General features: G+C 38.3%; 1 protein-coding gene across 4 annotated transcripts in view; it reads right to left on the bottom strand.

Moving 5' to 3' along the window:
- BTBD3 (BTB domain containing 3) overlaps window positions 1-24,564 on the bottom strand; it is a 30,326-nt gene extending 5,762 nt beyond the window's left edge. Inside the window, exons 1-5 of one of the 4 annotated variants that reach the window (XM_011370257.2) lie at window positions 24,392-24,564; window positions 15,255-15,365; window positions 2,921-3,209; window positions 2,343-2,433; window positions 1,655-1,773 (exon numbers count right to left, since the gene is read on the bottom strand). In XM_011370257.2, coding sequence (XP_011368559.1) covers window positions 1,655-1,773; window positions 2,343-2,433; window positions 2,921-3,209; window positions 15,255-15,297 — 542 coding nt within the window. In that variant the 5' untranslated portion in view covers window positions 15,298-15,365; window positions 24,392-24,564. Of the gene's footprint in view, window positions 1-1,654; window positions 1,774-2,342; window positions 2,434-2,920; window positions 3,283-15,254; window positions 15,366-24,391 lie in introns of those variants that run through there. The other 3 variants (XM_011370266.2, XM_011370248.2, XM_023537424.1) reach the window with 3 other exon arrangements.
- Between the last annotated feature and the right edge of the window lie 415 nt (window positions 24,565-24,979).

The following is a 24,979-nucleotide window of genomic DNA, read 5'->3' as shown; positions in this document are numbered from 1 at the left end:
TTTCTCTATTTTCCACTGTGAAAGTTTAATTCAGCAGCAATTAGATTTCAAAATTGTAATGCAAGCAAAGAATTATATACTTTTAAGTTCTAGAATTATAACAGTGAAATGCTCAGCCTCTCTGACTCCATCTTGTTCAAGCTTGCTTTATTCCCATTACTTTTAGGTTAATAGCTTCTGCTTAGTCTTGCATATGGACAGGCTAATCATTAGAGGAATTCTGCTTGCAACTTGAGTTTTACAAAAACAGCCCCTTACTAGAAACTACCTCATCTGAGGAGATAAAGAGCACGTACAAAATAACGATTGTTTATTACAGATTTACGGGAACCTTGTGACTGGACTCACACCAACTGGAGTCAACCAAGAATAAAAAAGTTTCACAATCTTCCTCCAACCCCTGCTGGTGCCCAGATGTCTGTAGTCATCAATCACCTCTTGGCCCTCCCGTTTCCCTCTTCCCTTGACATAAAAGAAGCCTGAGTTCCATACTTTAAGATGGTTCTTTAAGACACTAGTCCACCATCTTCTCGGCTTGCTGGCTTTCCTTGCCTCAATACCTTGTCACTCAACTCATTGGCTGTTGTGTAGTGAGTGGTACGAGCTTAGACCTGGTTACAGAACTAACCATACCACCTATTTTTCATTAGGCAGCAGACAATATATAGCAACACATTAACCATTTGTGGGATTATTGTACAACTTACTGGCCCAATGAATGATTTTTTTCAACAAACATCGTATTTATTATAGTGAACCAAAATTCTTACAGCAGCAGATAACCCTGAACTCTGATAGACGCGGTGTGCTAGAATAAGGATTTAACAAAAATTACATAAATGATTTGGAATAATCGTCGGATTTTAACCACATGGTAAACTATCACTGTCTAGTACTAGTACATGTCAAATAAATAGGTTATATTTACCTTGTTAACATGTATTAATTCTGGAAGAACCATGAGATAGAAAATATTTTTTGATAAATATGTATCTTACAGCTTTACATTTCTATATTACCAAAGTTTTCCTGTATAAATCCATATAAAGTTATAGGAAACTTCACAGCTCTCAAAAATTTCTCCTCTACTATCAAATGCAAATGCTTCTTATTCTTGAGTGACGGTTTCTAATTAATTATGTGTATGCGTGGGTACACAAAAATCAGATTATTTCGACAGATAATAAGTTTTATATTTGCTGACAGGAAACAAAACAACTCCTAGAAAACTTAGAAATCTCCTAACTGGTGGTACTTAAACAAGGTATATAATTTCCAGAACTGTGAAGCAAAAATATAACATATCTTTAAAGACTCCTTCCCACACAACGCTTTCAGAAAGAACATCCTCTATTAGCTATGCCTACACCAGAAAGTTATTTTTCTTTAATTCTAAGTTGTTAAAAATCAAGTCACTATATATACCACTTGCCCCCAAAATCCCATGTCAAGGTATGATTATAAATGCCTGCATCATTCCATATGCTTTCCACTGAAAGACGGTTTTCTCCAAAAACATTTCCAAGGTAAGCAGCACTCTCTTTCTTCATCAGTCTCCCTTTTCTGTTACACAGAACTTATACTTAACTGTGAAACCAGCAGAGTAAAAATACAGCATAAACAAACTCTTTCCAAACATACGAATGATGCTTACTTCAGCATAGCGAGAAAAGCAGCAGGTTCGACATCTGGTATACGGATTTCATCTTTGTCCTCGGCAAGTTCTCCGTAAAACATTGCATGGAACACAGAGCTCCCAACAGCTAAAACATACTGTGGAGAAAGAGAAATCTTATTTCATGCTCTAAATTGAAGCATTTTTTAGCAAAACAATCCAGAGAAACAACTCTAAACAATAAGCTTTAGTGGACACAGAGCACCTATACCAGCTTTTTTGTCAAAGCCAGAGTACAATGTATCTTGCTGTGAAAGCATAAAATAGATGTTCATGCAAATCAATCTCTATGCTGCCAATTATCTAAAGGATTTAACGGAATAACACTCAAGTTTCCTCATTATGAAATAAATCAACAAAAAAGCTTATCTACTTGATTTCTAGGAGAAAAGTAAACATTATGACTTTCCCAACCAGTCACAACAACTTCCCATGACTGGAGAGTTAAGAGGGCATGTTTTTGTGCGGGATATAAAGCAGGGCAGAAGGAACAAAGAAAAAAATTAAGCGTGGCCAAAGCCCTTTGGAGAGGCTACGCCTTCTTCGTGACTGGGTGAAACATGCACTGTCTGCCATCAGCAAGCTGCCCACCCAAAGTTCCAGGCTTATGGAGAGGGTCCCTCTTTGTAAACCTCAGGACTAAAACAGTATTGCAGCTGTTGCTTACTTTGTGTCCTGGCAACCGCTGAGTCCCACCTGGTGGCCCAACCACAAAATGTACATCTGCCATCAAATCATTATTGAACATCACCGCATTTCTATAAACAGAGGCAATTCATTAATTCACATCAGCTAGCGTTTTTAATACGCACCCCCACCAACATATAAAATCCACAAAAGATTCTCAAGCTAAGCAACAGTTTAATAACTTCAGTGTAAAACTACAAATAAAGGTTCCAACTAAACAACTGTGTGTAATCATTACAAACACATGAGAAGTAATTAAAGTTAAAAAAAGTTATCCAAACTTTTCATGAGACTAAGGACAAATAAAAGGTTTCTATCTTCTATGGCCCATAGACACACCCCTGTCACTTAAATGTTACAGCTTGCAAAAACATTTTTATCTAAGAGGAAAACAGCTGTACTGTTTTGGAAAAGGTACAAGGCAGTTTTCCATTACCAATAAAGCTGCTGGGAAAAGAGGAAACACAGATTTATGTTCAAATACAGTATGGATTTTATAAAAGCAGAAACTTCAACACAGGAAAACTTTTAAAGTAAATATGCTGGCTGGGCACTTACCTTTCTCTGATGGTAGGATAAAGACCCTGCCAATTCGGGGCCGGAATAAGGTTGTTGTTGCTGAGGTTCTGCTGGTGGTACTGCTGGACAGTGGTGCTGCTGGAGTTGGCTGGTTTTTTGCGGGGGAATATATCAGCAGCCATCTTCTTCTTCTTTTTAGTTTTCAAGGTAATTATTTCATAACAAACTGGGGGCAACTTGCTGCTGTTGCTGCTGCTGCTACTGCTGCTGCTGCTACTGCTGGTATTTGTTTTCTTCGAGTTTTTCTTGGACCTGTTCTTTACTGTCTCTGGAAGCATCAAGAAGAAGGTGAGACATTTCATGTTCTTTTCCTTGTCATCTACCATGAGTACAGTATGTCTCTCTTTAGAGCTAGATATTGCTCCCAAATTGATACAAACATCAAAGAAAAGACGCTAGCACGAGCTAAGATGTTAACAGAAATGAACAAGCTGATATTTTGCTTCTTTTCTCAGTCAGGCAAGGTGACCTTTTCACTATATTGAATAGAAACTGGCTTTAAGTTTTATCCAGTACTGGGTCTGTTAAATACATCCCCATCATGATTCCTGTTTCTCTGACGTGCTCGTAAAAATAACCCAGTTTCCTAGATCACCTGAAAATGCTACAGTGAGCAAAGATGACAGGCAGAGAGTCGCAGCACTTGTTTTCTGAATTAGGTTAGCAAGATGTGCTGGAGCCGCGCGAGTCTGTTCAGCCGGCTGAAGTTGTGTGTGGTGAATGGATCGGAGGAGAGTAGGTATTACAGCCCTGCAGATGGAGTCAGACAGCCAGTGCTCAGAGCCAATAGCTGAAGTCACCAATCATGATTGGACCAAGCAAAACAGTGACACCTATTGTAACGTGCACAGTTCTCATATTAAAGGAACAGCAGTTGCATTCTGTCTACTGTATTATTGTATATTTAAATAAGATAAACGACCTATGAAATACGTTTGAAAACAGGAAGAAAAGAATTTATGCCCACAAATTTCTCTTCAGTAGATGTACATTTTTTATTCCTCTGGTTAAACAAGCAGGATCAAATAACAAAGGGTAGAAACTGGTCTCTACTCTATATTTCTAGTGAAATCTTTATCCTGGCAGCATTTAGTTTTAGAAACTTCAAACAAAATCCTCCATTCTAACAGCTAAGAAGAATTAATAGCAAAAGCATACTAAACGCATTTATCACAGCTTAATGGAAAAAAAAATGTTCTTTTTCTTTTTTCAGTCTCCTTGAATGCAAGTTATAGTCTAGTGCAAAATAAGAGATGAGGTCATGTACTCATTTTACCTCCCAGTGTTTTCTAGCTCCTATAATGATTTTTGACAGGAGTCCCAGATCACAAAATACTGTTTAATTTAACTAAGATTATACCAGTAGGCTGAGATGCACTGAAACATAAGACAAATTCTAAATGTAAAAATAAGATTTAAATGAGACAAATCTAAACCTGGTAATTAGTGTTTAAAGGTTGTTAATTCCCTAAAAATACGTCAGATGGGGCCTTGTTTAGGATCAAAATCCAACCTAAAAATTAGGGCTACATTTACCCTTGTCATAATTTTAAAGAATATAATCCACAACTTCTAACACAAAACCAATAATAATGCTATCTAAAATGATAAATGTTCTTATGCTACCTAATTAAAATGCAAACAGGTTCCCTCTGCTTTGAATCAGAATATAAACCTCTATATGGTTTTTACAGATGTGAATCCTCTAACAAATTCTAGCTTTAGTAAGAAAAAAATAAAAAAAAAACACCTGCTGAAGGTTTCCACACTTGCTTTTTTTTCTTCTAAAGAGGGACTAATGAGGACATTTAATTTCACCCCCATTTGGATTACTCTATTTGTTCCCAGTGCAGCAGCCAATTGCTACTCCCAAGCTAATGCACCCTTCATGACCACAACCCTGCTTGTTGTACAACATTCATCTGAATAACGAGTGCACAGCGGAGTGTGGGCTCAAAAAACATGAGCTTGTTTTCTGTTCCTACACCTCCTGAAATTTTTTTCCCTCTTTAATCCCTCCGCCCCCCTGCTCCCACCCCTGACCTATGGATGCCGCCATTTCACCTTAAGAACTGGATCTCTGAAGGGGGGGCATCTCCTCCCACACGCTCAGGCATTCATCCCCGGGCCTGCCGCCCTCCCTCTCCCTGCGCACTCAGGGGGCCTGGCGCACCTGGGGTATGGTCTGTGGCTCCACCTGGGGCGCAAACCCAGGACCTTCCGCGTGTAAAGCAGATGAGCTAACCACTACACTATAGAGCCACTCCCACTTCCTGAATTTTAAAGTTGTTATGAGACATGGTTAATCTGCCCTAATGAACTAAATAGGTCAAGAAGCCCATCAATGTTTTATGAAAGTATTCTCAAAATACAGCATGCTGATCATGCAGTGTATTCAGTGTTGGGCATACAATGGTGAGCAAAACTAGGAACAAGCTTAAAAGGTTATTAGCTAATAAGAGTGGGTTTCAGATGACTTTTATAATTGTCAGAAAATTTAATCGCCTTTACCTCTTTTCATTCGATTCCCAATAATAACAAAATTATCAACAGAATTTAAGCTTAGATCATCCTCTTCACCACTGGAAGCTTTACCAGATATCCTACCTTTATCCAGAATCTTTTATGTTCAGTTTGGGAACTTGAATGAGGTTTGGAACTAAAAGGGACTCTAGAAATCATTTAATCCAACTCTGCCCCACAGATAAGGTAAGTAGGTGTCCAAATGATTAAAAGATTTGTGAAAAGTCCACAGTTAAGTAATGGGGCAATGTCTGGACTAGAATGCAGATTTCCTGACTGCTTGCCTAATTTTATCCATTCCACTCATTCTAATGTTCACTAACAATAATTACTCTACTTCTTTATATAATGCTTTATCTTTAGAAGAAAAATATATGTGCGAAATCTACAGACATGAAAACCATGAACATACATATCCATACCCTGCGGGAGGCATACCATAGGAAGAATTCTAGAAAGACATTTTCTGTAAAGAAATGGAGAACTATGACAAGAAGGAACATAAAGGCATATGAGGAAGCTGCCCCAAAACAGAAGGGGCTCTCTAGGTACTAATGAAAGTTAAAAACCCAGCCATTCATGGTTGACACCAACAAATGCTATGTCAACAAGTAACAATGCTGGCAACTCTTGTTTAAACTGCTTTAATTTGGGACTCCTTGTCTGGACTTGTATTTGGTTTAGTACAAGACACCTACACAGCTACAGCAGTGTCATTAACTGAGATTTAAACAAAATAAGGTAGACTGAAGAAATGAGTAGCCACAAATTATTAACAGAACATAACAGAGGAAAGTAATTTAACCTAAGTCATGATAGAATCATGTTTTGTTTTTGCTTATTTTGCCCTTCAGTACTGAGCGAAAGTTATGCCTGTGACTTGGGAAATAAAAAAGATAAGCGACGAAATGTTGGCAGCCCCTAAAGATAGCAGCAGCTGCTGGAAAACAGACTATATGCTTTCTAAATTTGGAAATAAACATGGAGTTAAGTACTGGCAGCATAGTAAGTATAGTGAAAAAAAGCAAGAACCAATAACAAGAGACCTTAAGGTTAGTTACTTAATATCTGTGAGCCTCATTTTCCTCATCTGCCAAATGGGGTAACTGTACCCAGTTCATTCCTCTCAGGTTTACTGTGAAAGCAAGATTACATGTCTGTGAAAACACTTTGATAAAAGTTGAAAACACTCTACAAAGGTAATCATTCACTATTAGTAACAATTGTACTCACAGCAGGAAACATTTGTGATACAATCTTCCAAAACACAAAAACCCAAAGATTAATCTGGCTCCCTGCCCTTGTAATCTTTCCAAGCTTCACAGCTACTGACATTTCATCCCATTTGCAGGCTTGTTCCAGCCCTACCCACGGGCCAAGTAGGTCCCAGGTTGCTAGGATTTTGCAGGTGAGGCTCAATAATCAAGATTCGTGTTGTACATAATCAAGTCTCCACCCAATGCCTGAATCTGCACCTGAACTCACACTCTAGAGGCTGGGTGACCACTGGACTTCAAACCTCCATGAGATCACCTGTTGGCAGATGCTCTGCTGTACCTGTACCCAACTCCTCAGGGAACTCCAAGCTCTGAGTAGTTGATCTAGCCACCCAGCAATGTCTACACTAGCAACTCAATTTGGTCTCTCTCAACGATGAACCAGTTTGAATTTTAGCACCAAGACTGATAACTAAGAAGCATTTGGCCAAAGCATACCCCAGTGCTGGCTGGCTGGATGACGCTCATGACAGTTCCACTAGGTCATTTCCTTTTTACCATACAGAGCTCCAGTTAACCTTCAACTGTAATTTAAATCTGGGGGGCAGAAATGCCCAAAGGTAGAATGTGACAATTTTTTGAGAGCAGGAACAATTCTTTTTAAAATTCTATATGCTATTTAAGGTGATATTTGATTATCACAGCTGTGTGTGTACCTTGTTTAGAATACCAAGCAACTCATCTAAATCCCAAATCATTCTCTATCATATGTTAAATGAGGTAATCTTGAAAAAGAATATATAAAATTTATCAGAGAAACTCTAAAGATATAGATTTAAAGGAATGCTACTATGAATTCTTTTGTAAAGTTTAATATACACTCATAAACAAGGTAATTAATTGCAAACTTTTATATACTCTAGAGCAGGGGTCCCTAATCCCGGGTCTCAGACCAGTATCGGTCTCTGGCCTGTTAAGAACTGGGCCACATAGTAGGAGGTGAGCAGTAAGCTAGCAAGTGAAGCTTCATCTGTATTTGCAGCCACTCTCCAGCGCTAGCATGACCACCTCAGCTCCACCTCAGATCATTGGGCATTAGATTCTCATAGGAGCATTGGTCTTTGGTGCCAAAAAGGTTGGGGACCACTGTTCTAGAGGCTCTCATAGTAAATTCCCTCATATGTAAAAGAACTGACTACATAATCCCTGATATTTTCCAACTTTAGATCTCTAGGATTAATGAAGCTGTATAATGTTTGACAGAAATAACTAATGGTTTTCTTTACACTTCAATATTATGATTATGACCAATACCCAACTAAAACTCTTATATGTATATATGTGCCATATTTTATTGATTTTAAGACTTGCCACCCCCCTCACCCCCTATTTTAACATCTCTGAAATTAGGTTGTACCTTACAATTGATGGCATCTTATAACTAGTAGGCCTTTTTTCCTTTCCTGTTGGTACATAAAATAATGGCATGTCTTACAACCGATGACTCCTCACAGTCAGTTGTCAATGAAATAAAGTAAAATATATATAATCCAACAGATAGATTGGTTAATTATTCCTCTAACCAGGCAAAATGATGGCTCAGAATTCTGAATGAACTCCATTAAAATAATTGTGCTTTCATCAAGTAGTCATTTGATAAAGTATATAATCACAATTCTCAATTGAGACTGCTACTATGACAACAGATGATACGGTAGAAAATCTAGGTGGAAATTCCAAAATGAGAATTTCCATTGCCAGGACTGGTAAAGAGTTCTAGCAAAAATACAATACACACGTAGTAAAACTGATTAATGGAAGCCTATTAACTCTGTAGGTAATATTTGCTAAAGATATTTTATCAACCAATCTAAGATGTATTAACTTAAAACATTATACATAAGTTAAACCTGGAGCTAAATGACTCCTTAGAAATTATTATTTTCAAACAAACAGAATCATTACTAAAACGTTAGTTTAAAAGAGAGAAACATTATCATCATGTTACAATGATCCCGTTATAATCATGATTTTCTTCTAGATACTTAAAAACTATTCAAAGAAAAGTAAAATCAGGCCTCAGGAGGTCTGTTTTGAGAAGGCCTGAAGGGACACTGTTCTGATCCAACAAGGGACATTCTTCCTATTGGAAATGCTAGACTGGAACCTCACCCTACCACTGTGGGTTTCTCCACGTTGTTGGTTTTAGCTGACAAGAGGGAAATAATGTGTTTCAGTCAAAAAAAAAAATTTTTCATAGGTATCTTTTACTTTAGCCAGTGATATTTTTTTCTGATAATGGTAAGATCAGACCCAAAAACATCTCCATAATCAGATCATTAAAATTCAAAGCCCCTCTTGACTTACATACTTACCCAAAAAATATTTAGCTTTGGGAAAGTCACCCTTCTCCAATGAGCACACAGAATGGGAAGAAAAAATTCAGACAACCCTCAAACCACCAGATATTCCATATCAATCCTGGTTATTTATGGGATGTCAGCCCAATTCGCCCAATATCTACAACCCTTAGTGAACAAAGCTCAACAAGATAAAAAACAATTCCTAAATATGTCATCTAAATGTGTATTGTGCCCTTAATCACTCCTTAGAAATGACTACTACTCTCTTATCATTTAATTTACTACCACCCCCTAAAACAGAGTTCCCAACTCCTGGGCCACTGACTGATACCAGTCTGCAGCATGTTAGGAACTGAGCCGCACAGCAGGAGGTGAGCAGCAGGCAAGAGAGCTAAGCTTCCTCTATATTTGTAGCCGCTCCCCAGAGCCAGAATCACCACCTCAGTTCCACCTCAGATCATCAGGCATTAGATTCTCATAGGAGCACCGGTCCCTGGTGCCAAAAAGGTTGAGGACCACTACCCTAAAACACCTGAAGAATTGATATAAATTATTTTCAATTAAAATTTTTTATCACTGTAGAAAAACAGAATAGGTTTGGAAAAGGTAAGGTCAGGAAAAAAACACTTAAATTTTTTATTTAGCAAAACCACATATTTTACAATTTGACCATCATAATACACACATGCACACAGGGCCTTAATTAATTATTATTTAATGAAAAGCCTTCCTTCATTTTTATAATGTATGTGACTAGAATAAAATATAGCTATTTTAAGCAAACAATACGAGATCTAAAAATAAAGAGCTCTGCTACATTCAGAAAAATTGTGCTATAGGAAAACACAAACACATACGAAGTTATACAAGGCACCTTTACACCCAATTTTTAACATCTTTTTCTCGAATAGAGACCACCAAATGAAAATGAAATAGGTACATGCATTTATTTCTAAACTGAGTCACAAATATATTGTCTACCAAAAAATTCAACAAGAATTGAAAGCCTGTGATAGAGGGTTATTATAGAAACCAGCTTCTGGCAAAAACTCAAAATCTGTTCTAAGTCCAAATTAAAAACTATGTTTTATGCTACTTTTAATTAGCTTTAAAGTATATAAGCCTCATGACTGTCGTGAAGGACACAATGTAAAGGCACACTGTCCCGTGTTGATATAACCTTAAATATATCAACACCAAGTAACATTCAGAAACTGCCTCCATTTGCTGCAGCAAATAATTTGGCACTGATAAAGTACTCCCTTGTGGCTTCCATCTCTCCTGCTGGTGTTATCAGAATAAAAGTTGAGGGGGGGAGGAGGGTTCTATACCTAGTTTCATTCATGTGTCCAAACTAAGAAAATCAGGTATTTCAAACAAAAAGTCAATTCTAATACTATATCCGGCAAGATTTTTTAATTAAGAGCTACTATATTATAAGTAGGTCAGCAATTGAACTGCCCAGAGGTATAGAATAATTTAATTGCTTATAAAATAATGCTCAAATAAGCCTCACTTAGCAAGTCAAGATTATTCATAGAAATATGTCCTTAAATTTGGGTTTCTCCAACCTCTACATCACATAATAGGTTTATAGTATTTACATGTATACTTTAACTATAATGAGATTAAAAACATCCAAGTCAAAATATATCTCCAAAAGGGGCAACTCAACTGTTAGTACTTTATTTTTTAATCACAGAAAAACAACCATTTCACCATAAATAAGAGCTACGTAGACTCATACAAGAAGGGGAGTCTCTCAAAACGGTGATCAAAATGTGCACCAGTCAGGTCTCCATTAGCATTTTACAAGCCAGCAATAGGGATGCCACGACCCACTAAAAAAGTTCATATAGGTGACCTGGTTGACATCAGTATTCGTTAAGGTAACACTCTTTCATAAAATTTAAAATATCACATCAAAAAGGATATTTATAAAGTGGCATGTGGCCAAACCTTAACCAACTACTCTGTGCTGCTCTTCCTGAAGAGGTTACCATGTGAAGTGAGGATGGCATTCTCTTATTGTGTCAACAGCATGTTAGAACCGCAGATCAAGCTTCTACCCAGGAAGAAGAAATTCTGCCTCACCTTTCTCAGTAAGAGGAAGCTATGCATTTTGGATCTCCAAGATCTGGCGTTGAGCTCTTTAACTAGCCCTCTTCATTCACTCACAGTGCAAACAAGACAAGAAGTGACCTTTGAACAACACAGCTTTGAATGGTGTCGGTCCACTTACCCATGGATTTTTTTCAATAAATACAGCAAATTCACTGGACAGGAGTTGGCATCCCTAACCTCAAGAGTCAACTGTATTCCCGTAGTGAAAGTGAGTCCATTGCTTTCTGCCATCCTCACTGCCCTTTCTTCCCTACAGATCCTATCAGAAGCCTAACCATCCTTCACAATGCATCCCATAGACACCCCACTCTTCCTGCAGCACTTTCTCACAATCCATCTTGCCTAGTTCTTAATTATTTCAGAGTTCTCTAAGGGCTGCATTTCCATATCTCCCAACTAGAGCTAACAGCACCACCCTCACCTAGCTTTCAATAATTATATAACAGAAAGGATCAACTCTGACAACTCCAAGTCCATCTAGAACCAAAGATTTCATTTGTGGAGTGCAACTGATCCTGGGCTAAAATGGTGTGCAATCAGGTCTATGATGTTTCCAGCTGTCTGAGATGCAGGTCTATACAAGGTACAGTGGTAAAGAACCCAGACATCTATTAAATGTGTCCCGAGGCTCTCCTGAACATGTTTAAACACAAATGTGGTTTTATAATATTGCACTCATTCTGCAGCTACTAGGCTAACTGAAAATACTAAAGCTCGACGTAAAGCAAGTCCCCACATGTGCTCAAAGCAAGGCTATGCTTTATTAAGTCTAAAATTTAATGTAATACATTCACATACTCAAAGAGCAGTGTGGGTTAACGAGGAGCAAGATTCAGTTACCAGGACAAAGCTGCTTTTATCAACTAGTCTCTATTCATGGTCTGGCATATTTATTTATAATACCAGTAGAGAATTTTAGTGATTTAATGAACTGGAAAGTATAATCAATTCTCAGCAATTCACATAAAAGGAGGAAAGTAGTCATATGAATAATCTTTAAAAAATGGATAATTAAAGAGACTTTTATATGTGGCTTTGAAATGTGTTTCGTCTGCACTTAATACTGAATGGATGAATTTCCACTACATTAGACACACCCAATCTTCAAACAAAGTAATAAAACAGGCTTGTGTGTACAGTGCTGAGTATATAAACAGTCTAGAAAACTCACGCCTACCCCAAAACAAACCACACTGAAGGGATGGGCAATGTCGCATTTCAGAATTACTGCAAAGAACGAGCACAAGTAGAAAAGCACACTTCCACGTGTGCGTCTCCGAGTCCCACTTTACTAAGAATCAGAGTGTCATCAAGTATGCTTTTTCCCTAAACAAGGAATTCTCAACTTCTATGTATTCTCTTCCAATATTAGAGTGAGAATAAGTGGATATGGTAACATCAATAGTGGAAGAGCTGAATACCCCTAACCATGGCTAAAAAGTCTCTTGCTGGGCTTGGCATGCTTATGAAAGGAAACTTGTACCAGGAGCAATGACTTTAAAAATTTTTAGTACGGTTGATAATGTAAGCAAACTGTCGTAAAGTAATGGCTTCAACTGTGTGGTGGCAGAAAATAAAAGATAACTTGAACTTTCAAGTAATTTCAACTTTTTTTTTTTAATAAAAGTGTATTTTTTGGAAGGCGGGATGAGGTAAATACATTGCTTTGTGTTTTTAAAGTGTGAATGATTTTTACGTATTAGACATTTTAAGCAGTTTTGAATAGCACTGGTTAAGTATTTGAAGCTGGTACAAGCAACTAAAGTCCTCTGAAACCTCCCAGTGACATCTGGTAGTGGTAAAGCATAACCGAAAAGCCTCATGGGAGGAGCCATCCACTCCAAACAGAAAAGGATGGGTTTTCTTCAGGAGCCCCAAAATCTAAGGACTGGTCCATAGCCTGGCTATATGTCTGTGTTTTCTTTTCACTATTGATACTACTGGTTCCTAAGCCACTTGACAGTCACTCCAGTGGACCCTGAGCAGCCAAATGGAATAGGCAATGAAGGGGCTGGTCAAGTTGCCTTTCCTTCCCCATACCTGAGGGGTTGGGGGTTTAGGAACAGTAGTGAAATAGCATGGGTAAATGCAGAATAGCTACTGTGCATTCCTCTGCCATAATCAATGTACTGTTTCTTGAAGAATCTCTGGGTCATGCAGCAGTAAAAATTGTGGATTTTATTAAACCTTGACCCTTGAGTACAAATCTTGTTAACATTCTGTGTGATGAAATGGTATGTATACTTAAAGCACATCTGGTGAAAGTGAAATAGAATGATTGCCTTGAGAAAATATATTTGTGCAATTGTTTGTGTTAGAGATGAACCAGTCATTTTTTTCATGGAATATCATTGTACTTGAGAAAAACATACAAAGTGTGCTTTTTCACACTCAGGTATTTAGCAGGCATTTTCTTAAAAAATGAATGAAGTAAGCCTGTCAGTTCAAGGAAAACTATTGCCAATGATAACATTCAAACCTTCAAGTAAAAATCAGAACGCTGAAAATCTTGATTATGCCACAATGAGCTTGACGGCTCCCCAATAGACTGTTTCTGGTGAGACTGGTGATGATGTGAAGTAAATGTAATTCTTTGATATTGTATAATGAAACATATCAACATTTGAAAGAGTTGCATAACTCAATGAACCAATGTTTTCTAATAACAATGCAATTACATTACAGAATCATGCATGGGTAAAAAGTCCATTCAAAGTTCAAGACAGACCAATGGATTTTAGTAAACATGAGCACCAAAAGTTCACTGATGGTTTTAGAATCCACATGGCGATTAACCTTTAAGAAACCACCTTTCAAGTTTTGATAAGGTATCAAATAATATCCACAATTAACTGAAAAAGCTACAAAATACTCCTTCCTTTTCCAGCTACATATCTGTCTGAGGCTGGATTTTCTTCATATGCTTCAACCAAAATATTTATTTATTTTTAAACAATATATAAATATTTAGAGTTTTTCTGTTTTCATTTCCAATCCAGTAAATATTAATAGATATAATCCATATAAACAAAAGCTCTCTAGACTTCTCAAAATATTTAAGAGCCCTGAGACCAAAAAGTATGAGAACTACGGACTTAAGTTTGAACTTTATTGTGTGATTGGTGGTAAGCCATGAAAGGTTTTCGACAAAGAGCCTTTAAAAAAAGTGTGTAATCAGGGTCAAGTTTCTACACATACCTGGCTTTTTGGTTTTATTCATCTAGAAAACACTAATTCTCAAAGCATAATTCTCATAATTTTCATTCACTTCAGAAAACACTTTTTGTACACTATGTAGACAGAATGGAGAACACAAGAAAAATATGATAATCTCTGCCTCAAAAATTTAATTTTATTTGTTCTATGACATTAATATCTTAGCTTTGCCCTAACCTCAGAAAATTCACAGAATGCAAGGCATAAGATATATCAATTGATGACACCTTCTTTAAAGACCTTAAAAGAAAAATTTAAATGGGCTTTTTGAGTAGACAATTGTTCCTAGAAACTTCAAAAAACCAGCAAAAAAGAAGTAAATCTCTCTCTGATAGTTTACTTTTTCTTGTATCACATTCCCATAGCAACTTCTGCTATTCCTCCAAACATGGCTGCCAACATCTAAGAGAATTTGTTGTTCACTTTTTTCCTTCATTTAAGAGATACATTAGGTAGAGCCTGCCTTCCTCTGCACCATTTTAATACCTCCTTATATATTATTTCTATACAGTACAGCATCTGATATTAAATCTTACTAGTAGAAAACAGTTTGGTGGAAATAAAGTTCAGATTAGGACTTTGCTGAAGTCCAGACAAAATAAATATTTAATTTACCAGCAGTAACTTTTTAAAAATAGCCTGTTACTAAAGAGCTGGTGTCCAAACACATTCCGTTTCATTTTAAAAAAGAATTTAGAGGCTGGGCATGTTAGTAGGATCATCATCCTCAACATTACTTTACACTCGATAATTGTAAATTATAGAAAGACTGTAAAATAAAAATATAGGTAGTTCTGATCTCGAGCATCTGATTTTCCTATAACCCAACCCAAACACCATTATATACTGACATGCCTAACCAACACCCACCTGGTAAGAGTATATCACTTCCTGATGATGATTCTGAATACATGCCAGGAGCTATGTGCTAGCCAAGAGTTCAGGATTAATTTTGGCACCTTGAGGAGTCTTTCATAGGCACTGACAAGAGAAAGTAAATAGTAAAGTAACCCAGAATTTCAGGTAAGCATACACTAATCCCATAGGTCCCCCAAGAATACTCGTTAATAGTATTAAAACTACTATTATACTATTAAATCTACTAATTCACATAAAGAAGTTCTACAATATTATTAAAATGTGCTTAAAGCATTTGAAGGAGGGGTGGGAAGTCTGCCATGAGAGACTATGCAGACATCAGAACTGACTGTACTTGAAACACTCTGTCTCCACTGCTGCTGCCCCTCTCCAACAGATGTGTGCCAGCTTACAGCACTTACTCTATCTCCTAAGCCCATAGGAGAGGGTGAGGGAGGGAGCACTATGGGATGTACCCCTGCTAGAATGGGTGTCTTACATAGAGGATGGATGGAAGACTGTGCAAGAGAAAGGGGGGTGTATGCAGCTATCAACAGCAGTTTGGAGCCTGAACTGCATCTTGAGCAGAAGGTACGTCTGAGTAGCTTCTCACCATTTTTAATGTTGATAATAAAAATATTATTTAGGAAGAGATGCCTGCTGTAATCTTAGTTAAGAATTTTATCATTTTCTAGATGTCTGAAGAATGTAGATCATTCCTGAATAAGCCTCCCAATAACATGTCTAAATGTCATTTGACTATTACACTTGACTGCTTACTACATTTCCCATGAACGAAGGTATGAAAATATGTGGCAATCTATATGTAACCCTGGTCTATCCAGAGACCTAAGGTATAATATGAAGGCCAAAATTAGTCCTTCATTATAGAGTATGTTCACTGGTGCTGGATTGGCAAGATCACCATTACCAAAAACCAAGATGAACATGAGAAAAGGTGGCAATTAAAAAAAATTAATCTACACAGAAAACAAATACACAATTTGCCAAATTAAGTGCTGTGGAAAGGTTAGGTCAGTGCTTTCCATTCAGCCTTGGCCAATAGTACTGTTTAGCATTCAAAATAAAATAGATTGTAACAGTGATATTTGCTAAAGAATTTGTCTCAACAATAACAAAACCCAGATATAATGCTCATCAGTTTCAAAGGCAAGGCAAACTCACGGTGTAAATGCATTCAGAACAGTGGTGCTTGTGAAAATTTTATTTCTAACATGTATGGTAATCATGACTAAATGAATGTGGAGACTGCTCTTGCTCATACACTATTACACAAAAATTAAGTAGATTTAAAAAATAAGAAACTAGATATGACTTGAGGAAAAAAAGTAGAAATTGAGGAAATTTTCACATTGTTGTGCTTAGGTAACAGCTGTTGGGTTTATGCATTTCTAGAGATAGATACATCAAGCTTTTGGTTTATTGTCTATTCTTTGCTTACACGATTTCTAATAATCATCTTTTCCTTGCATGTGCCACCACTTATTTGCACAGCAACTGCAACAAAACAAACCATACAAATATAATAGAGAAGAAAAGAAAGTCTGATGTTTTTAAGATATTCTCAGATTTGAAGGACACAAAAGGAGACTCTAGAAACATTGTAAGCAAAACTGTAAAATGACTGCTATAAACGATTGCTATAGGGATCATGCAATGTACTCCTGTCTGTGAAACTGAAGGTAAAGGAATGGGAGCTTTTAATTTTGTGGATTTAGTATCATGTTCAATTATACGCTTCTGTGTGGCTCTGAAGGGTTTGAAAATCACTTTATAAAAAAACTTATTTCAGCTAGAACCTCAGGGAAAAAAGGTTTATAGGGGACATTAGAAATGGAGAGATGTCCTGAACATCAAGAAAGCACAAGAGAAAACAAATTATATTCTTTAACAGATTGGTTAAATAAATACAGTAACAGTACATCACTGATATTTACCAGGAAGCTCAGGCATGAATCAGAAAATTTCCCAAGGTGAGGCCACTGACCACCCTTGGTTAAAAAACTGGAATCCAAAGAGAGCAAGTTCTAGAACACAATTCACAGCATTTAGATGTGAATGAAGGCAACTGGTTAGGCTTTTTTGATAGTTAAGTACACATTGGCACAGTTTAGCACTTTATAGACAGTATCTTATTTAATCCTTATAACCACTCTATGTATTGTATTCATTATAAATTTTAAATTTTACATGTTCTGGAACTTTTCCCTTGCTGGTGGGATGATAAATAATCAATGGTGGATCCACAGATACCAAAGGCCTATGCACTGGAGGTGGGGGAAGAAGGCAGACTACATTTATTTATTCAAAAAGTACTTATTGAGAACATTCTATATACCAGACACTTGGGACACTTTAATGAGCAGACATAAAATACTTGACAACATGGAATTTACAATCTAGGAGAAGTGTGAGAAAGAGATACTTTACCAAAAGCAAACAAACAACTCATACAGTCATTAAGAAGGTAATAGATGCTATGGGAAAAGTACAGTATTGTAAGAGGGATACAGGGTAAAGCTTGCAATTTTAAACAGGATATACCTCAATGACAATGTGACATTTTAGTGAATGCTCAAAGCAGGTGAGGGAGTTGGCCATGAATGTATCTGAGGAGAAAATATTACAGGCAAAGGAAAAACACAGCACAAAGACCTAAAAGTGGGAAAGAGGTCAGTTAATGGTAACCAGATTGTGTAGGGCTTTGTGAACCTTTAGAAGGAATCTGACTTTTAGTCTGAGTGAGAGGGAAAGCCAGTAGAGGAATGTAAGTGATCTGACTTATGTTAAAAAAAAAAAAGAAAAAGAAAAGAAAAGAAAAAAAGACCACTCTGGTTGTTATGTTGATAAGAAATTAAAGGAAAGTCAGGGAAGAAGAAAGGAGAAGCCACTGCAGTAATCCAGATAAGAGGTCCTGGAGACCTGGACAAAGGTGGTAGCAGAAGAGGTGGGAAAAGGGGTGAAACTCTTGGATTTATTTGGAAGACAGGATTCTAGATAAAGAAACAGGATTTGCTGACAGCCTGGATGTAGAGTAGAAGAGAAAGCAAAGAATCAGGATGATCCTAAGGTTTTGGGCTGAATAAACTGAAAAAAAATGGAGCCAGAACAGAGCAGGTTGCAGGGAGAGCAGATTTGCATAGGAAGATAAGAAATTCAGTTTTAGTCTTGTTAAAATTGAGGTATCTTTTACATACTCAAGCGCAGAAGTCGAAAATAAAAGTAGCTGGGTATGTGTGCAGTTTTTAAGAGAGCTACCCCAGCTGGAAATATACATTTGGGAGTCTTAAGCAGCTATGTGCATTTTATGAAAGTATTACAATAGTGACAAGAGCCCTACAAAAATTGAACCCCTGAAGCATTCCCAATTAATAGGCTGGTGAGAAAAAAAAACAGTACAAATTTTAAAAAACGACTAAAAAGAAGAAACCAGTGGGCCAGTGGTATAGGAGGAAAAGCAGGAGCATGGTGTCCTCAAAATTAAATCAAGAAAGCCTGTCAAAAAAAGAGGGAATGATGAATTATACCCAATGCCGCTAACAGGTACCGATAAAGAACTGACTATTGGATTTAGCAACTTGGAATGTTTTCTTTTGAAGCCTGTTTCCTATCCAAAAGGAAGGATTTAGTCCAGTTTAATATCTGGGATACAAATCAGCAGTTTGTTAAGAAATACCAGTGATAAACTTCAGATGCCAACAGTAATTTGCTAATATTCGATTCCTATCCCTTAAAAAAGGAAAAAGACTTCTAGGTAAATTGGAAACAAAAGGGTAGATTTCTTTTATCCTCATGAGGAATTATGGTAAACCAAATGCCAATATCATACCACTGTTTCTCCTATAAAAATAAAGAACACAATTTTGCACATTATTGCCATTATTATTTGATAAGGTTCCAAAATGCTAACACTAGTACAGCCTGCCATAAAACCAAAACAAAAGGTATAATTAAGAGAAGTAGACACGAAGAGTCATTATCTGCAATTGATGATATAACTAGGAAACCCAAGAGAATAAACTGAAAAGCTCTTAGAATGAGAACCAGCAATATAATAAATCTACAACAATCAACAACCATCTTACACCAGCAAGAGCCAATTTGAAGAACCCATAACACCAACAACAAAAACATAAATACCTAAGAACCTTAATGAGAAATATTAGGACTTACATGAAGATTAAAAACAAACAAAAAAGACAAACCTCTGCTAGGAGAGGTCTGAAAAAACTTTTCATTTCCCTTAAACATCGACTACATGTAGATGACAATCCTTGCCAAAGAATAAAATGCAACATAATTGGATATTTCTTACTTCCAAGGATCCATCTGCAGAGTATTCCAGATGAAGATGACAAGTTTGACAAAAAATTCAAGTACATCCCATCTCTAAACTCCACTAAAATGGCAGTAAAGAGATCTTTCTAGAAGACACAGACACAAGGACTTAAAGAACTAGAGTGGGAACTACAACAAAATCATGTAATTAGAAAGAAGAAAGACAAGCAGAAACTTAGCAGAGCTAAAAGAGTGAGATGCTACACTGTCAGTGAGGAAAGCAGAGAGAAGCACTCCCGTTTAATAAAAACTTGGAGGTGAAAGCGTAGCGCCCTAATATAGTCAGTAAAAGCTGTTTGAGAAGCCCTACACCCCTGAATGTCCTTCCCACCTCCTCACGTAGAGCTCTGACAATCCCCAGAGCCCAGCAAGATTGGAGACTGATTCTTGGGAGAGAAAGTCTTTAACTGTAAGGGCAAAGGGACCTTCACCAAGGTGACCATACAAAAGAAGATACTAAGACTCCAGCCAGATGCCTCCTCCAACACTGGCAGCTATACCTTGTGCTCTCTGGAGGGCTCTGGAAGGCCACTCTCTGACCAGCCCAAGAGGAAAGATCCTACAAATGGCCCCAGTGAAAAACTCAGAACAAACAGTAACAATCATAAGGCTGCCACTGGGGAGGGAGACTAAGAGGACTGGGGTGGGTGGAGGACGGGGAGAGTAGGGGACCACATATTTTACAATAAGCTTTTCAGTACTATTAAATTATGTGCATGTATTAAAGATAATCTTTATCTGAAAGGACAGATGTATGTAATTACGATTTTTTAAGAGAACAGTGTGACTTGCTCTACCAGGTTATTTCTATTTTCTCTAAATCTACAATTAAAAAGATGTGGCATTGATTAAGATTAGAGATCAATTCATAGATGAGTGAGACCTAAAATAGAACCAAAACTAGTTAATAGACCCCAAAACTAGTTAAGATCTTAAAATACAATAAAGGAAAAACCACTAACCAATGAGGACAGGATGGACTATTTAACAAATGGGGCTAGCAGAATTGGCTAGTTGGGAAGGAGAAGGTAGTGTAAGACAATTCATATCTATACACTAATATATAATTAAATGTAAAAATCTAACATATTTTCAGTTTTTGTTTCATTTACTTCACCTCTAGGCTTTCTAAATATAAATGCTTACAAGGAAAAATCATAAATAACAAGAGATAGAGAGAGCTGACTATATAAAAGTGAAAATATTTTGTTTGGAAAACATCATAAAGTAAATTAAAAGACAAATAATGAGCTGTGGCAGGAATATCACTACAGGCACAATATTCTTTATATAACACAAGTATTTAAAATCATTCTTTTTAAACTATCAATTAAGAGTAAAGTGAGCAAAATACCTGAATAAACTAACAAAAGGTAAACAAAAAGCTGGTTACTAATTTCGCTAGCTACCAAAAAAACAAAACAAAACAAATTAAGGACACATTTTTATAGTTTAGGAAAGATTAAACACTGGAGTGCTGACACCATGCAGAGACCATTCAGTGCTTAAAGGAATGTCTTGGTATAAGCAATCTGACAATATGCCTCAAGAGTCATAAAAGAGTTCACCTCTGCTCCAGGAATTCTTCTATAAAGCTAGCCCAAGTCAGTCAGATACTGCGACTTTCGGACAAGGGCATTCACCCCAGCTCTGCCTGCATGCCCATTACTTTCTGACTTTTTTGACATACTCTGTTGAGGACCTTCCTTTACTTGGTCCATTCTATATCTCCAAAACTCTACCTTGCAGCCACCATTATTATCCTTATTCTACACTATCATAAGGAAACACACTGAAAAAATTAAGATTACTTAGATGGAGAAGTTGCGAAACCAGGATTTCCAACCAGCATTTAAAACCATATTCTCAACCACTAAAAACAGAAATATGTCAAATAGAAAACTATTAAACTTGGGCATATCCAACATTAAAGATCTTATTTCCAAGGAATACTTAAGGGCATAGGAAATGTCCGTGATATATTAAGTGAAAAGGCAGTATTTAAAACTACAGATGAAAATGCCAATTTTGTTTAAAAACAAGTCTATGCAGACAAAAAGGGACAAATGGAAGAACTTCATTACATGAACAGTTGTTTATTTCTGGATGATTGATGTGACTGTGATTTTTCTTTCTTTTTTCTTTTTTTGGGGGTAATTTTGAAAATGCCTACAATAGTAATAATTGCTTTTTATTTTAAAATGTTTAAAAACCATAGAAACAATAGGAATTCTTCTAAGCTGTAGTCACTTAGAAGGCCTCAATTTTTATACAACAAAACAGGAAAGATTAGGTGAGAGGTTACTATTTTAGCAACATGGCATTACTGCTGAACTACTAGAGGGTCTATCAAATTAGAGGGTTTCCCATTATTATTCTTTTCACAGAGTGAAATGGGTAAAATTAGCAAGAGAAAACCTTTAACACGCAATACATGCTCTTAATCACTGGACTACTAAAAAGCATTTTGGAATTAACTGATTGAATTCCTATTATTATTTACCCAGCAAAGTTTGAAAGGTTTCAAAAAACAAGTCTGAGACAATTTATTTCTGTACTATTTTGTTCAGAACAGTTTTAACAATTCCTTGCAAGGCAAACTGGAATTAGATAGCCACTGAATGTTTTGAGCATAAAAGAATTAACATTTTAAAAAAGTATCTTTGTTTGAATGTGTGTGTTGGGGAAGGGAAGGAGTGGGCGAATTTGTAGACAAACTGTGCCCTTCCTTTTGTTACTTTAAAATGGAACATTACAACCGGTTTAACTTTTTGTGAAGAATCATGGCAAAGTACTTTCTAGGAACAAAACAACTTGAAAGCTGATGACTTTATTTTTTTTCTTTTTGGCCACGAGTTATCAAAGGCTTTTTGCATGGCTATAGGATTATATTTCACTTTTAAAATTTCTTAAATATAAGGTCTTAGGACTTTAGAGAAATAATGCATATAATCTTAAGTTTGTGTGCCCGGAAGGAAAAGTGCTCTTAAAGAAAAATTGCTTCCACATTTTGGAACTTTGTTAAACAAGTTTTCAGAGCAAAGAATGAGAAAGAATAAATATTTAGGGAACAACACAGCCGCTAGCAGTATCATCCCCATACAACAGTAGTAATAAATAGTTTTGTAATTACTTAGCACTAAACTAGAATTGTATGGTAAGAGCTCACCCTTACCTGCGCTGAAGCCAAGAACTGAAAAGTACGATTCAAAATCTTCAGAAAGGAACGTACTATTCAGAAACTCAAACGTACGGACCCACCCACTGCCCCTGGAGGGCCGGTTGCTATGGGAACCGATAGTAACCCTTTAACCAGTACTATCAGGGCCAGGAGGATCCACCCAGAGGCTGGGGGACGGTTAAGAGGGGAGTGAGGGGAATGTGAAGAGACAAAGGGGTTGGGGAGCGGGTTAAAAGAGGATGCAATCCCTGGGCTTTGGTAGGGGTCAGAGGAAGTGGGTTTAGTAACTCCAAGAGAAATTCAAAACACCAGTTAGAACAATGTTCGGGACTCTGGGGTCACGTTATAGTTCCGCTAAAGTTTGAATCATTAGGGACTCTTCCCTCTGTCCCTGGTAGGAAACAAACCACCCTTTGTGAGTTCCTGTGTATGGAAAAATGAAGCTACAGTTTCATCTCATCAATTATAAACTGAATGATAATTCGAAAAACTATAATTTTGACTTTCTTATATTAAACCAGTGGTTCCCAAATTCTACAGCACATTGGAATCACTTTGGACTGTTCAAAATACACATTGAGTTTTAAATCCGGGGTGTGTGATTTGAGCAGTGTTTTAAAACTCCCTAGTGATTCTCCTGTGCAGCCAGTATTGCAACTACTGTATTCCACGACTTGGAGAGGTGTCGGAGAGTATTTTAAAAAAGAAAAAAAATGCACAATTACCCCGTTGTCTTTTTAAGGCTAATAATAGAATTAACTAGCTTTTTCCAAGCACACACAGGACAATAGGTTGATTCATAAATAGGAATCCCCAGCATACCCTAACAATACTTTCTTTGAGATTAAAAGAACAGGCACTTAAGTCTTTTCTTCTCAAGACAGCAAACGTCCTTCTTACCAAAATGTCAAACTTATATATCTATTTCAACAGCTACTGGGCAACGAATGCCACTGAGAACCTGGCAGACGAGCTCCAAAACCAGAAGGAAACTGAAGCCCCCAGGAGTCCACCATTCGCTGGGGTCTTGAAGCAACCAGGGATGAGCAAGGCCGGCTTGTCAGTCTCTGGAGCCTCCTCAATAAAGTTACTTGAGGGAAGTTTGCTCCGGTTTCCAACCGTGCGCCTCCCCAGGGGAGGAGAGCGCCCCCCGCCCCCCACCTGCTCCGCGCCAAGGCTCCCCGGCCGCGCCCCCTCGCTGGACCTCCGCCATCTCTGGAGATCGTGCACTCCGCGGGTCCCGGTACGGCCGGCTGGACGGCGGGGCGGGGGGCGGGGGGCGGGGGGCTCGCCTCTTCCCTCCCCGGGGTCCCTCGGCTGAGCTGGCGCGGCCCCTGGGGTTGGGCACCAGGACTCTCCCGCGGGCCCGGTACTGTCCCGCCTGGAAGCCCTCGGGATCCCGCCCGCGCGGCCAGCACCTATCAAGCTCGGGCCAGGGTCCCGAGAACCCTCTGCATCCTTGGACCCGATGCCCGCCCGCGGCCCCATGCTGGCCCAGTAACGCTCGATCCCTTCGACCCGCGGCCGGGAGCGCGCCCCTGGCCAGGGCGGTCCGGCGCTGCGCACGCGCGGAGGTGCTCGCTCTCTCGCTCGCGGCGCCCTCACTCACCGCCCGCGCTCCTCGTCGCCTCCGGCGCCGCCGCCGCCGCCTGCTCTGCTCGCTGCTCACCACACGGCCCGGTGCCCACTCCTGAGGCCCCAGCCCGGGCACTCCGGGATCTTGTGCCCGGCGGGCTCGGCGGGCACCCGCACGCAGGGCACGCTCCACGGGGCCGCGCGCGCGCGGCCGGGCGCCGGGGGGCGGGGCCAAGCGGGCGGTGCGCCCGAGGCGGCTCCGATACAGGGCATGCGCACTGCGGGCCCTTTCTAGAGTCTGCTTGCAGAGTGGGCGGTGACCCTGGACGGGTGAGAGGGAGGAAGGTGGAAGAGAGCCAGGAGTTTCCCTCGCTGAGAGGCAAGTTTGCCCTTATCCAACAAACTGAAGTTTTCTAGTATGGTTCATTTATAAATTAACATGTTAAACATTTACTGAGCACCTACTTTGGCAGTGCCTCTGTGCAAGATACAGGACATCCTCTGATAATAGGAAACAGATATTTGGGTTTCGGATCCCATTTCTGGAATTGATTCCAGCCCTCTCTGAACCGATAAGGAGAGTGTATAAATAGAGATTGCCTATTACCTAAAACTACAAACC

The sequence above is a fragment of the Pteropus vampyrus genome, unplaced genomic scaffold, assembly GCF_000151845.1.
Source record: "Pteropus vampyrus isolate Shadow unplaced genomic scaffold, Pvam_2.0 Scaffold7, whole genome shotgun sequence".
NCBI lineage: Eukaryota > Metazoa > Chordata > Mammalia > Chiroptera > Pteropodidae > Pteropus > Pteropus vampyrus.
Note: the sequence above shows the minus strand (reverse complement) of the source record. Positions and strands in the feature narration are given on the sequence as shown.